Consider the following 13,010-nt stretch of genomic DNA (forward strand, 5'->3'; position numbering starts at 1 on the left):
CCGCCCCTCCCTGGTCCCTGTCCCGGGTTCCTGTGAGCCCAGCCTGAGGAGGACAGGTCCTGAGCTCAGTGTCCCAGGAAATCTGCTCTTCCAATTTTCTCTTCACTGTGGTTCTTTGTAGAGGCTTCCTTCCCCCTTGTTGACTAAAACTGGGCCATTAGGAAAAATTGGGGCTAGAAGGCAACATTTTGCAGAGTTCTGACGCAGTGATGGAAGAGTAGGTCACATTTGTGAATAAGGGAGAGGCTCTGGGGTTCTTTTCACACTGCTGAGTTTTAAAAACAGGTATGAAATGGCTGTGCATGTGCTCCTGGTCAGGTGCATCCCACCTCCGGCTCTGCTTCTAGTCTCTCCCTCCTTGGCCATACTCAGAAAGTGGCTTAGGAAGTGACCACTGTGACTTTCAGAAATGCTGCTACCCACATTTGCCGCCTTGGCCAGTGTCTGTGCCCTTGCTGGGGACCTGACTGACCAGGGCTTTCTGTTTCCCTCATATAGGGTCTGCCTGGCCCCCCAGGGCCTCCAGGGCCCCCAGGCCTTCCCGGGACCCCTGTCTATGACAGCAACGTAAGTCACCCAGTACCTGCTCTCCCCTCCCCAGTCCTTAGACAGAGTCCTTGGTTGCTGCCACCTTCCCAACACCAACCCCCACCAACCTCAGGGAGGGGCAGCCGAAGCCATAGCCCCTGGGCCTCTGAGTAGGGGAGATGAGGTGCTTCTGGGAGGGAGCTGGGTAGTGGGCGCCCGGCTGCCTTCCTCAGGGGCCACAATTGATTAGAAGATAAGCCCCCAGGAAAATACAGGTCGGGGGCAGGGAGAGCTCTCTGGATCTGGGCACCTGAGTACCAAACGCCGTGGTCCTTGGGAAGGTGGACATCCTCATTTCGCGAGGCTCAGAGACATGAAGCCAACTCATGAGGCACTCCTCATGTCATGACCAGGGCTCCTGATTCCAACCCCGTGTCCTCTCCTTTCCCCAAGCTGCACCCATCTTGGGATGGGCATGGCTGAGGGGTAAAGGGTGCCTCTGTGGCCTCGAAGAGGGTGATGGGTCTTCTGGACTCAGAGACCCCTGGGTGGGTGGTGGCCTCAGTTTCCAGAGTGTCTCCCTCAACCAGCCACCTTTGGCCCATTCTTTGCAGGCATTTGTGGAGCCTGGCCCTGCTGGCCCTCCCGGATTGCCAGGTGAGGGCTCCTAGGGCCCCTGGGAGAGCTAGGGATGGGTGGCCCTTTACAGGGGTGCTGAATGCTCCAGGACTTAGCGCTCCCTGCTCACCCAGCTCTGAGGCAATATGTATTCCCTGGGACCTAACCATGGATGGGAGTGGACATAGTGGCCACCCCACTTGATGTCCACAATTTAGGTTCTCTGGAGGGTGTGTCCCTCTCGTACATTCTATAATGGGCACTGGGATCTCTGTCCCTCCAGGGCACCAGGGGCCTTCAGGACCAAAGGGCGACAAAGGAGAAGTGGGCCCTCCTGGACCACCAGGTGAGAGTGCTCTGGGTGGCCCTGGGCTGAGGGGCTGTGTTTGTGGTTACCTGTCCTGCTCTCTGGGAGGAAGAAAGCCCCTTCCAGACTTGTGGGGCCCTGACAGGACCTGTGGGGCTGGGGCTGGACTTTAGGATGCCTGGTTGGCCTGATAGCCCCCATAGGGCCTAGGGGGTGGCAAGGATAGTAGGGCCAAGGCAATGGCCAGGCAGGATATCCCATCATCCCACCTGCTGAGGAGCAGGCCTGGGCCTCAGTGTGTGCCTCCCAGAAAAGACCTGGCACCTCTGATGGGGATGGTGAGGAACCTTTTAGGGAGAAGGAAGTGACGCTGCTGAGACACAGGATGAAGGACAGTGGAACCATGTGGCCCCACTTGACAGCACAGCAGAGTCCAAGTCTCTGAGGTCCCAGCCCTGCCCAGGAAGCACTGAAGACCTCATGCACGTGAGACTCCAAGTGTCAGGGGTGCACCAACCCCTCAGAGCTGAGTCAAGAATGGAAAAGGAACATGTAGCTAATAACCAATGGAAAGGAAGAGCAACATAGAAAACGTGGTCCAAAATATGGTGAGAAAGGAGAGAAAAAGCACAGAACAGGCAGAACAAATAGAAGACAGGGAGTAAAATAATTAATTTAAACCAGCTCTCTCAGTAAGCGTAATAGCTAAATATTGAGATTAAAACACAAAATCCTTAGTGGGATAGAAACAGAACTACATGCTGCTCACAAGAGACACCTCCTAAATGTAAGGACATGGAAGCACACGTATGTGCCCACATTTGTGCCGTGTGAGAAATCAGACACGTGTGTCTAAAGGCAGAGACATTGCCAGAAATAAAGCATCCATAATGACAGAAAAAAACCCACCAAATAAAAAGAAAATACAGGAAGTCCAAATCTGTCTGCACCTAACAACGTGGCTTCAGAATGTAACAAGCAAAAATCAATAGAACTGAAAGGAAAAACAAGGAAACCAGTGATCACGGGAAATTTTAACCGGTTCTTGGTAAGTGATGGGACCTGCAGAGAAAGGACAGGTCAGTCAGTAGATGGAGGATCTGAACAGGTGACAACCTGAAGCCCAGGTCCTGACACCAACACGGACGACACAGCGTGTTCAACATAGGAGCCCGTGCCAGGCAAAAGCAGGTCTGCAAGTTGGGCAGAGGGGACATCATGCAGAGTCTGCTCTCTGACCACAGTGGAGGTGTAGCCGGAAAAGTGCCCAGGTATGGAGAAAGCACAACAGCGCTCTCACTCTGCCTGCCACGGCCCTGGAGCAGCAGGCCCCGCACGCAGTGAGAAGGACGCAGGACAGGAAGTCCCGTGGTGACAGCATGTGAGCTGGGCCGCCTTGGGCAAGTTAGGAAACAAATAGCAAACTTAACTTGAAGCGAATAGGTGGGAAGAAATAGTAAAGACCAGAAGTGAATGAAAACGTGTGTATAGTAGGAAACATCAAAAAGTCAAAACAGCACGTTAGTTCTTTGAAAAGACTAATAATACTAATGCGCCCCTCGCACACTGACAAGGAGAGAGGTGCGGCGACATGCTGGAAAGGGGACTACCTTACGATCTGGTAGAGGGTCCACAGGAACTGACCCCCGCCGTGCTCAGTGGGGGTGCGGGGCTCCGGAGTCAGGGCCCAGGTGGGCGTCTGTGATCCTCACTGGGTGCAGGGCCTGGCCAGGGGAGAGGCAGGGAGGGAATACATGGTGCACATTTATGGAAAGGAAGAAATCAACCTGCCATCTTCATAGACAACATGTTTATGATCGTCAGCCACCCCAAAGGAGCTACAGATAAACTGTTAGAATTTATAAGTAAATTCATCAGGGTCACAAGGGTAATTTACAAAATCAATAACCAGTCATAAACAAAATGAAATTTTTAAAAAGTAACATTTAGAAAGATACCAGATTGGTCATTGTCAGAGGCAGGGGTCGGGGGAGGGAGAATTGGATGAAGGGGGGGTCAAAAGCTACAAACTTCTAGTAACAAGGTAAGTAAGTCCTGGGGGTGTAACGTACAGCATGGTGACTACAGTTAACGCTGCTCTATCGTAGGTTTGAAAGTTGCTGAGAGACTAGATCCCACAGATTCTCATCAGAAGGAAAGAAAACCTTTTTTCTTCATTTATCCATCTGAGACGATAGATGTTAAGTAAACTTACTGTGGTGATCATTTCACAATAAACATAAGTCATGTTATTCTACTGTATGCCTTAAACTCATCCAGTGCTGTATGTCAGTTATATCAATAAAACTGAAAGGAAAAAAAAATCCAAAAAAAATCAAGTAACTGAGAATAAGTGTAACAAAATAGGCAGAGATTCTCTACATAGAACTTTTACAGAAAGAAGTGAAAGAAGATGCAGACAGGTGGGGATGTAAATGAAAGATGCTGTACAGATGTCTCACTGAGGCCCCATCCAAAATCTTTCCTGTAGGGCAGTTCCCGTTCGACCTTCTCCAGCTAGAGGCTGAAATGAAGGTGGGTGACACCCCTTATCACTTTGCTGAGCCCTCCTCAGACCACTACCCTGCCAAACACTTCCCTCTGCCCACCCCACGTGGCGCACTGGCTGTCCCCGGCTGGGTTTTGCAGGGCCTCACTCAGATGCAGCAAAAGACCTGCCAGGCCTGGGCTCCAGATGCTTCCAGCTGCCTTACCTTGCCCACCTCCAGGCTTGTGGGGGTCAGCACCCGCCCCTCCCCATACCAGAAATGAGAGCTAGACTGTCTCAAACAAGTATTTCCATCCACAGGGGGAGAAAGGTGACCGAGGGGACACCGGGCAGAAAGGAGAAAGGGGCGAGCCCGGGGGTGGCGGATTCTTCGGCTCCAGTGTGCCTGGACCCCCGGGCCCTCCAGGCTACCCTGGGATTCCGGTAAGTTGGCTTCAGGCCACCATGTAGGTGCCTACACGCACACCCAGAACTGTGCCAGAGCCTGGGTCCCCAGAGGCCCCTGGGGCCCGGAGCCAAGGGCAGAGCCAGCCTGGCCATGAACACCCAATGAAGCCCACAGGCTGTGCCCTGCAAACTGGTCCCCAAGCACTCCCATCCTAGTTCTGTCCCTCTCCCTCCCCCCACCAGGGAGGGCACACTGACCTGGGAGTGTTCACAGCCAGGGAGGGGAGGACAGGGTGGAGCCTTCACCTGATCTCCTGCTGGCGCTGTTCCTCCTGATCAGGACCCCAAGTCCCCTCAGGGAGACCATCTGCCCTAAAAGATTCCAGGAAACAGTGGGCCCGGCTGTCTGGGGCATGGAGATGGATTAAGGGCCCTTGGGAGCCCCTGACTGCTCTGGTCCACATGCTGGGATCAAACCCCAGCAATAGAGACATGGGGTAGGGGTGGGGGTTCTCCCAGGCCCTGGGGCATGGGCAGGGAGGTGACATGGCTGTTTCCTGCCGAGGTTCTTGGCAGATGCTGCCCAGCCCCTCAAACTTAAGTGTCCTTGGCCTAGGGACCTAGCTGGCAATACTTCATGTCTTGTTGTCTGTCCTAGGGTCCCAAAGGAGAGAGCATCAGGGGCCAGCCTGGTCCACCTGGACCTCAGGGACCCCCTGGCGTTGGCTACGAAGGGCGTCAGGGGCCTCCTGGGCCCCCTGGCCCCCCAGGGCCCCCAGGGCCTCCTTCCTTTCCTGGACCTTACAGGCAGAGTAAGTTGGGCAGGAGGTGGGTCTGGGCTCCAGCCTTGTACCGCTGGGGCTGGTTTGTTCCTACCTCTGGTTTCTCTCTTGTAGCTATCAGCATTCCTGGCCCCCCAGGCCCACCTGGGCCCCCGGGACCCCCTGGAACCATGGGCACCTCCTCAGGGGTAAGCATCCTCCTGCCCTGACCCTCACTGCCCAGTTGCCTGCCCAGCCACCCTTCCCTTTGGAGGCCTGTGGGGGGCCTGCTTCAGAGGGGTCCTGGGTAGACCCCACAGGAACCCTGGTGCTGAGGCTGGCTTTCCTGGGGCAAACATAAGAACCCTGAAATGTGGTTTCTGAAGTGGGGCACCCGGGGGCCATGACTGAGATGGGCAGGGTGAAGAGGACAGCCATGGAGGAGGCCCTAGTGGGCGGGCCCATGTGCAGAGGTCCAGGGACTTACCGTGCTCATGGGTAACGGGGGGCTTCATGCCAGGCCTGCCCCTCCCTCCTTCCTGAGGGTGGCCTCATCCAGCCAGCCTTCACAGGGTGTTCTCAGGGGCCAGCCTGACGAGAAGGTGCCCAGTTAAGTCTTAAGAACTGTCCTTTTTCCAGGGTGTCCTTGTCTCCACCCCAGCACCCTGAATGTCCAAATCAGTCCCCTGAACACCCCACCCCTTCAGGAACATGTCGCCCATCCCTGTCCTCACCCCTTGCCCTCACCCCTTGCCCTGTGAGCCCGCTGCCGCCTCTGTGCACAGTGGGACCCCATTGGGCGGGCATCCCGCAGGTGAGGATCTGGCCCACATACCAGACCATGCTGGACAAGGTGCCCGAGGTGCCGGAGGGCTGGCTCATCTTCGTGGCGGACAGGGAGGAGCTCTATGTCCGTGTCCGAAATGGGTTCCGGAAGGTCCCGGTGAGTTCTCTGGATGGCCTTTCCCTGTACCTCCTGCCCTCACTCGGGGGGGGGGGGGGGTAGGACTTGGAAGAAGATGTAAGGTGGAGAGTGCTGCATGGAGGAGGAAGGCCCCAGGCCCTGGGCAGGGGGCACAGGGACCCAGGCCACTGCTGGCACCCACAGCACGCACACTCCGCCAGGGTCAGGACCCTCAGGACCATCCTGGCGGCGGCCTGCGGGGACAAGAGACAGCCAGCACTCCTCACACTACCTTTTAAATTAGTAGAATTTTTTGACGAGTTTCAGGTTTACAGAGAAGTAGCCCTCACCCTTCTTAAAGTGCATGGAGGTATTAAATGTATAGTGTGCCAGGTTCTGGGCAGGCCCCGGATGCAGCCATGCTGGCTTCGATGGGGGGAGAGGCCGGGGCTGGGCAAGTGGATTCGGGAGGGTTGCCAGCTGTGGGTGCTGGTCAGTCAGGTCACTGGAGTAACCCCTATGTTTTCTTCCAGCTGGAGGCACGGATACCACTCCCCCGTGGGACGACGGTAAGGAGCGCTGTTCTCTCCCAGCCATCAGTTTAGGGGTGCAAGCCTTCGAGCCTGGAGGATGGATGGCCAGGATGTGTGGGGTGTGCATTGGTGGTCTATGCACTGCCTCACATTTTCGGAACAACACGATGCTTTAGGATCTGAGGGCCACCCCTGCTAGGGAGATGGAGTACTCAGACTATGTAAGAGGGCCTTTCTTCAGTTCACACCTATTGTCTTCCCCAGGCAACTGGGGCCAAGATCCACTGTTCATTTGAGTCTCCGTTGTCCCTCATTTAGAATGCGGGACACAGGACAGACCCTTCTAGGGTGGATGGAGGGGGAACGGGAGAAGGAGATGGGTGGATGAATGGGCTGAAATAAGTACCTGAGTTTACGTGCCACAGCTGTAGGCTCCTTTCAAAAATTGTGACTTCTCAAATGGCCCATCCTCTCATTTACTCATTTAGCACATAGTCATGGGTCCCTCCCATACGCTGGGCAATGTTCTAGGCATGAGGTACAGCTGGGCATGAAACAGACGAAACCAGTGCCCGCTGCAGCTGACATTGTATGGGGGAGATAGGCAGTAAAGATAATAGGTTTGTCGAAGCATAATGTATAATTATATAAATCCAAATATTTTATGTAAACCTGTATAAATTAATTATATGAACTCTAAATACTTATTATGAACAGGTACTAAGTATCTAATAATAGGTATATAGATAACAGTAATAAATTATACGGTGTGTCCTAAGGCTTTCCGTGAAGTGGGTGGGGGCACAAGGGTTGGGATTTTAAAGTGGAGGTCAGTTATGTTGTCTCTGTGGTGGGAATGGAGCAAAGGCTTGAGGATCTGAGAACAGGCGCCTTCTGGTGTCATGGCCCAGTGTCTGAGCTACAACAAGGAGGAGGCCTTGAGGTCAGGGGATGTGGTCACCTGAGGGCTCTCCAGGCCACAGCAAGGAGGTGGCTTGAGTGTGCTGGAGCTGAGGGTATGTGAACAGAGGGCCATCAGCTTGATTTAGGCATGAACAGGATGGCTGGGCTCCCCGAGCCTCGCTTCCACCCAACACTCTGGGCACCCCAGTTCATCACTCCAGTCTATCCCTCTCCTAACCAAGAGCACAAGCTGGGGTGCAGATGAACGGGGATGTTCTGGGACGGAGCCAGGAACCTGGGCCCAGGCAGGAGAGCAGAGCCTGAGGGGCCCCACAGAGACCCCATGTGGGGCTGATGGGTGTGGGACCCCTTCCCATGTATTGTCCACCCTTCAATCTGCAGGACAATGAAGTAGCCGCCTTGCAGCCTCCCTTGGTGCAGCTGCATGATGGTAACCCACACCCTCGGTGGGAACTGCCCCCCTCCACGGCACGACCCTGGCGGGCAGATGACATCCTGGCCAGGCCTCCACGCCTGCTGGACTCCCAGCCCTACCCTGGAGTCCCACACCACAGCTCTTATGTGCACCCCCGGCCAGCCCGCCCCACTGGTGCTCCTGTCCACACCCACCACGACTTCCAGCCAGTAGTGAGTGACCTTGGGGGGCACATGTCCACCAGCCCGAGCTCCCAGGGTAGGTTCTCCAGGCCTGGGACTGCCCTCTGGTGCCCACCTCCAAGACCAGTCCCTGCTTATGTCCTGGAGAAGCTGGACTGGTGCATATGACGGCGCTGGGGACACAGGCCCTGCAGCGCCTCTTTTCACAGAGGTGGCTGTTGAGGCCTGAGGACAGTGACTTGCTTAGGAGGTAGATAAAGGAGGGTGGCCGATATAAGCCGATCACAGCCCGTGCCCAGGCTGAGTGTTGCTTTCTGGGCCCCTAGCACACCAAACATCTGTGCTCCCCTGGGCTGAGGGGCCCCAGGCTGGTTCTCTAGGGCCCTAGTGGGTGCACTCCTCTCTCCCGGGCCCTGCCTGTGCTCACACTCACCCCTACTGTCTGTGCAGGGCTGGGGCAGAAAGGAGGGCAGGCAGGGGACGGGGTGCCTGGGACTGATGCCACTGGAGGCTAACTGCAGCTGACCATGGCTCTCCTGCAGCTGCACCTGGTTGCACTCAACGGGCCGCAACCTGGTGGCCTGCGTGGCATTCGTGGCGCAGACCTCCAGTGCTTTCAGCAGGCACGTGCGGCAGGCCTGGCCGGCACCTTCCGTGCCTTCCTGTCGTCCCGCCTACAGGACCTCTACAGTATCGTGCGTCGTGCTGACCGCACCATCGTGCCCATCGTCAACCTCAGGGTGGGTGCCCTGCCCTGTGCATGGGGCTCCCAGAGCTGGGGTGAGGGGCCTGGCAGTCGGGTGCACTGGGCTGGGCATACCCCTGAGAACCCAGCAAAGCCCCTGCCCACAGTGCCCTTCACATGGCTTTATTCTGTGGCTCTTCACCACCATTGTGTGTTTTCCTGATGCTCCAGAGCACCATTTCAGAGCCATGGGGGGTGGACTCACCCAGACCTGGGGTCCAGGCTGGGGAAGGTGCCTGGACTGCTAAGGCCCCCGGCCGATGGTCCTGTCAGGTGGTGACCAGAGATGGGTAAACTGGCCCCACTTCCCTCTGCAGGACGAGGAGCTGTTTCCCAGCTGGGAGGCCTTGTTCTCAGGCTCCCAAGGCCAGCTAAAGCCTGGGGCTCGCATCTTCTCCTTCGACGGCAGAGACGTGTTGCAGCACCCTGCCTGGTAGGTGCAACACTGGGGGCGGGGGATTGCTGATTCTCAGAGAACCCAGGCCTAGTGCACCTCCCTGTCTCTGCACCTCCCTGTCTCTAGTCTGACCCTCTGCCTAATACTTGCTCACTGTTTAAAACTCACAAGATCAAGAAGAACATTAATGATACAAAGCATTCTTTGTGTGTTGCACGAAACACCCTCACTAGTCTGCTCCCCGGGGGGGGGCACCCCACTGCTGCTGTCCAGGAGACTGGCCCATGGTGGACCCCTCAGGGGCCTCCCAAGATTACCCAGCTCTCACTGTCACATAGACATCACAGCGAGTGATTTCTCCCGTAAATTCCCCAAAGTGGAATTCCCAGTTGGAGGATGTGCGCACCTCAAATACTGGTGAAAGTTGTCAGATTGCCCTCACACCCATTGTCCTGCCAGCGTGGTGTTGGGGCACCTGTTCCCCCAGCTCATGCTCTTAAAAGGTGGCTCATTTATCAGACAGTATGTACCCCACCCTCACTGAGAAGCACCCAGACCCAAGGGACCAGTCATCAGGGTCGCAGAGTCTGCTCTGTATGCTGTGCCCCCCAAAACAGTGGCAGCATGGGGTGCTGTCCAAGGGTAGCATCCCCAGTGACTAGGGATGGCCTGAGTCCCTGCCACTTCCACATCCAGCCACAGCCCCCACCCTTTTCTGCCTGGGGGGGGCCTCCATCCAGGAGGGGCAGGCCCAGGTGTGACTGACAGCCCATGTGTCCTGCAGGCCACAGAAGAGTGTGTGGCACGGCTCAGACCCCAGCGGACGACGGCTGACTGAGAGCTACTGTGAGACATGGCGGACTGAGGCCGTGACAGCCACGGGCCAGGCCTCCTCGTTGCTGGCAGGCAGGCTGTTGGAGCAGAAAGCTGCGAGCTGCCACAATGCTTTCATCGTCCTCTGCATTGAGAACAGCTTCATGACCTCCTCCAAGTAGGACCTTTGCCAGCTCGCACGAAGTGTGGACAGATGGCCAGAGAGGAGACCAAGCGGCAGGGGGAGTGGAGAAGCCCCCAGTGCCGGGTAGGGAGCAGCAGCCAGCACCTCAGACAGGGCTGGGACACTTTTCTGTGTGGTTCACATTTCATGTAATCCTCCAGAAATAAAGAAAGCCAAAGAGTGTATTTTTTAAAAAGTTTAAAACAGAAGGCCTGGTGCCAAGTCTTTCTCCTGACCTGCCCCCTCCCAAGCCCTAGCTGGCCTGGCCTGGCCTGGCCTGGCCATGCAGGACACAATCCTCAAATCAAACCGGGGAGCACACCTGGCTCTGTTCTCGTCGCCTCTAGCACTCACTGCCCTGGGAAGGTGTGTGCACTCCAGGCCCCTAGGCCCCCAGTGGGTTCCTTAATCACCCCAGGCAGGTGCTATTTTCTGCCTGGAACTCCTTGTGCACAAAACCCAGACCTGCTTGCAGACCAGCCACTCCCTCTACCCTTCTGTACCTGGCCCAGGGGTACAGAAGGGCCCTCCCTCCACAGGCGGCCAGCAGTCAGGACTACTTGGGCCTTGGGTGCAAGGGGGCCCACCTCTCCTTGGCCTCTTGCAGCAATACCCCCCTTCCACTGGAGCAGTTTCCAAGCTCAGTGCCCCCCTGCTGACTCTGGCTCCTGTGGGGGTTGAGGGGCAATGCCCCACTCCATGCTGTATGTGCTGGTGGCCTTTTTCCCTGGAGCCAGCTCTGCCCCTTGGTGTCTCTGTCCCATGCTGGCTTCCCAAGTGACCTGTGAGGTCAAAAACAGTACAGAGCTTGACCCAGCGATAGCTGTGCTGTGTGTTTTGAGGGGTCCACAAACCAGGGCATGGTAGCATCCTGTTCCCAGCCCCAACCCCACATCCAGCACCCCTTTCCAGAGTGAGAATTCCCAGTGCCCATGCAGGCCCAGCTCTGCCTGGAAGCGTCTGCTAAGGACCCCTCAGGTCCCGGCTGGACTGCCTCCTGCTGAGCCTGTGGGAGGCCATGCAGAGGAGTTGCAGCTGGGGCAGGACAGGACTGGATCATGTCCACAAACAAGCTCCGCGTGTAGGCAGTGAATGAGGCTGTGTGTTTTACCTGGTCACCACTGTCCATAACACATAAAGTCCCCGTCATTGTCCTTGTGGGGGAACTTCAGGGGCCATTTTGGGGTGCATGTGGGTCACTCTGGGGGAGCTGGTGGGTGTCCCTGCTGGTGGCCATGCTGGGAGGGGTGGCAGGCCAGAGCCCAACCCCCTCAAGGTCTGCTGTCCACTCACTGCAGCCATAAACCAAAGGAGCTGGTCTTGGTGACTTTGAGATGTGGTTCCAAACAGGCTCCAAATAAGAACCATGTTCATGGACACTGGTTTGAAGGTGGCCTTCACTGTCCCAAGACCAGTTCTCAGGGGCCTAAGTCTCCCACACTCAGCACGCAGACCCTGAGGGAGCCCGGGGGTGCAGTATGCGGGTACATACATGGGTATGGGTATGCGTGGACATTCCCGGGTGTACACAGATGTATCGGGTGAGCGGATGACCTTTCTCCTCTTAGGTCTCCCTGGAGCACCTCTTAGGTCTCCCTGAAGACCTCTTAGGTCTTCCCAGGTCTGTGTAGGGGGTCTGCCGTGGGCTCCCACACCCAGCACCACCATGCTCTCCCCACAGGTGCTGCAGCCAGCCAGGCTCCGGGAGGTGTCTGACCCCGAGAGGCTATGTACACTGCACTGAGCAGGGCCTCACTTGTGCCCTGGGAACAAATGCCACCCCTGCCCTGATGACCGAGGGGCTTGGGAGCAGCAGAGAAAGGCGATTCTGGGAGCCTGGAGGCAGGGTCTGAGCAGCAGGCCACGCAGTGCATATGGAGAGGCTGCAGGGGGAGCAGTTGGGCCAGCTGCTGACATTGGTCTTGCTGGGGTGGGGCATCCCAATGGAAGGGCACAGAGCCCTGAGTCATGGGGTCAGTGACCGGAGGCACAGAAGTGAGATCCCACCCCCACCCCCAACCAATCCATGAAGTCTCACTCGATATCCAAGCATAAAGGAGAAATGGTGCTGGGCCCTGGGCTCAGTGCTGCCCCTTCCCAGCAGGGTCAGAGGGGCAGTGGTGGCCTGTGTGGACACACCGGGGGACCAATCCACCTGTCTGACCAGACCCACACCGTAGGCTGTGACTTGGGCCAGCCTGTGCACACCCGCCTCCTTGACTCTCATGGCACCCAGAGATGCCCCGCTCAGCCAGCACCAGTAGCCTCTCCTCAGCCAAGTGTGTTCCTGACGCTCCTTGCCAAGCTGGCCCCAAGCAGTGGCCTTTCCTCTGAACCCCATCAGTTAGGGTGCTGCTCAGCTGCCCCACCCGTATGAGGGCAAAAGGTCATGGGAGGAGCAGCACCAAGGACACTGTGGGCCCTAGTTGGGTCCCTTCCTGTGCCTAAGGGCAGGGGCTGGGCCCCTTCCTTGGCCTCCCAATTGACCCCAGCGCCGCCCATCCCCAGGCCGGCTTGGAATGAGGAGCCCCTCACACTCAGGTTTAATGTTTCAGGTCTCACATCTTAACATGACTGGCTCCTGGAGCCCCAGGTGGCCTGTCCTCGCTGGTGTGTGAGCAGCCCAGGTGGCCCCCATTAGGGTGAGGCAGGCCGGTGTTAACCCACTTTAGGAAGCGGGAGGACCAGCGAGGGCCGGGAGCAAAGGAGGCAGCGCCCAAAGACCCCAGTGCCCCTCTTCCACCCAACAGGGAAACCCCTGCCTGCCCCATGACCAGCTTCTCCCACAGAAACGGAGGCCCAA

The 13,010-nt window shown here is 56.9% G+C and overlaps 1 protein-coding gene across 3 annotated transcripts in view; it reads left to right on the forward strand.

Moving 5' to 3' along the window:
• Positions 1 to 10,408, forward strand: part of LOC308558042 (collagen alpha-1(XVIII) chain-like) — a 76,336-nt gene extending 65,928 nt beyond the window's left edge. For all 3 annotated transcript variants that reach the window (XM_081139103.1, XM_081139104.1, XM_081139102.1), the window contains 13 exons: positions 499 to 567; positions 1,143 to 1,185; positions 1,430 to 1,492; positions 3,945 to 3,988; positions 4,263 to 4,385; positions 5,008 to 5,161; positions 5,246 to 5,319; positions 5,925 to 6,053; positions 6,548 to 6,583; positions 7,853 to 8,098; positions 8,611 to 8,808; positions 9,131 to 9,246; positions 9,995 to 10,408. In XM_081139103.1, the coding sequence (XP_080995229.1) occupies positions 499 to 567; positions 1,143 to 1,185; positions 1,430 to 1,492; positions 3,945 to 3,988; positions 4,263 to 4,385; positions 5,008 to 5,161; positions 5,246 to 5,319; positions 5,925 to 6,053; positions 6,548 to 6,583; positions 7,853 to 8,098; positions 8,611 to 8,808; positions 9,131 to 9,246; positions 9,995 to 10,205 (1,506 nt within the window). In that variant the 3' untranslated portion in view covers positions 10,206 to 10,408. The remainder of the gene's footprint in view (positions 1 to 498; positions 568 to 1,142; positions 1,186 to 1,429; positions 1,493 to 3,944; positions 3,989 to 4,262; positions 4,386 to 5,007; positions 5,162 to 5,245; positions 5,320 to 5,924; positions 6,054 to 6,547; positions 6,584 to 7,852; positions 8,099 to 8,610; positions 8,809 to 9,130; positions 9,247 to 9,994) is intronic.
• The last annotated feature ends 2,602 nt before the right edge of the window (positions 10,409 to 13,010 follow it).

This window comes from Miniopterus schreibersii (genome assembly GCF_964146895.1).
Source record: "Miniopterus schreibersii genome assembly, chromosome: 5".
Classification (NCBI taxonomy): domain Eukaryota; kingdom Metazoa; phylum Chordata; class Mammalia; order Chiroptera; family Miniopteridae; genus Miniopterus; species Miniopterus schreibersii.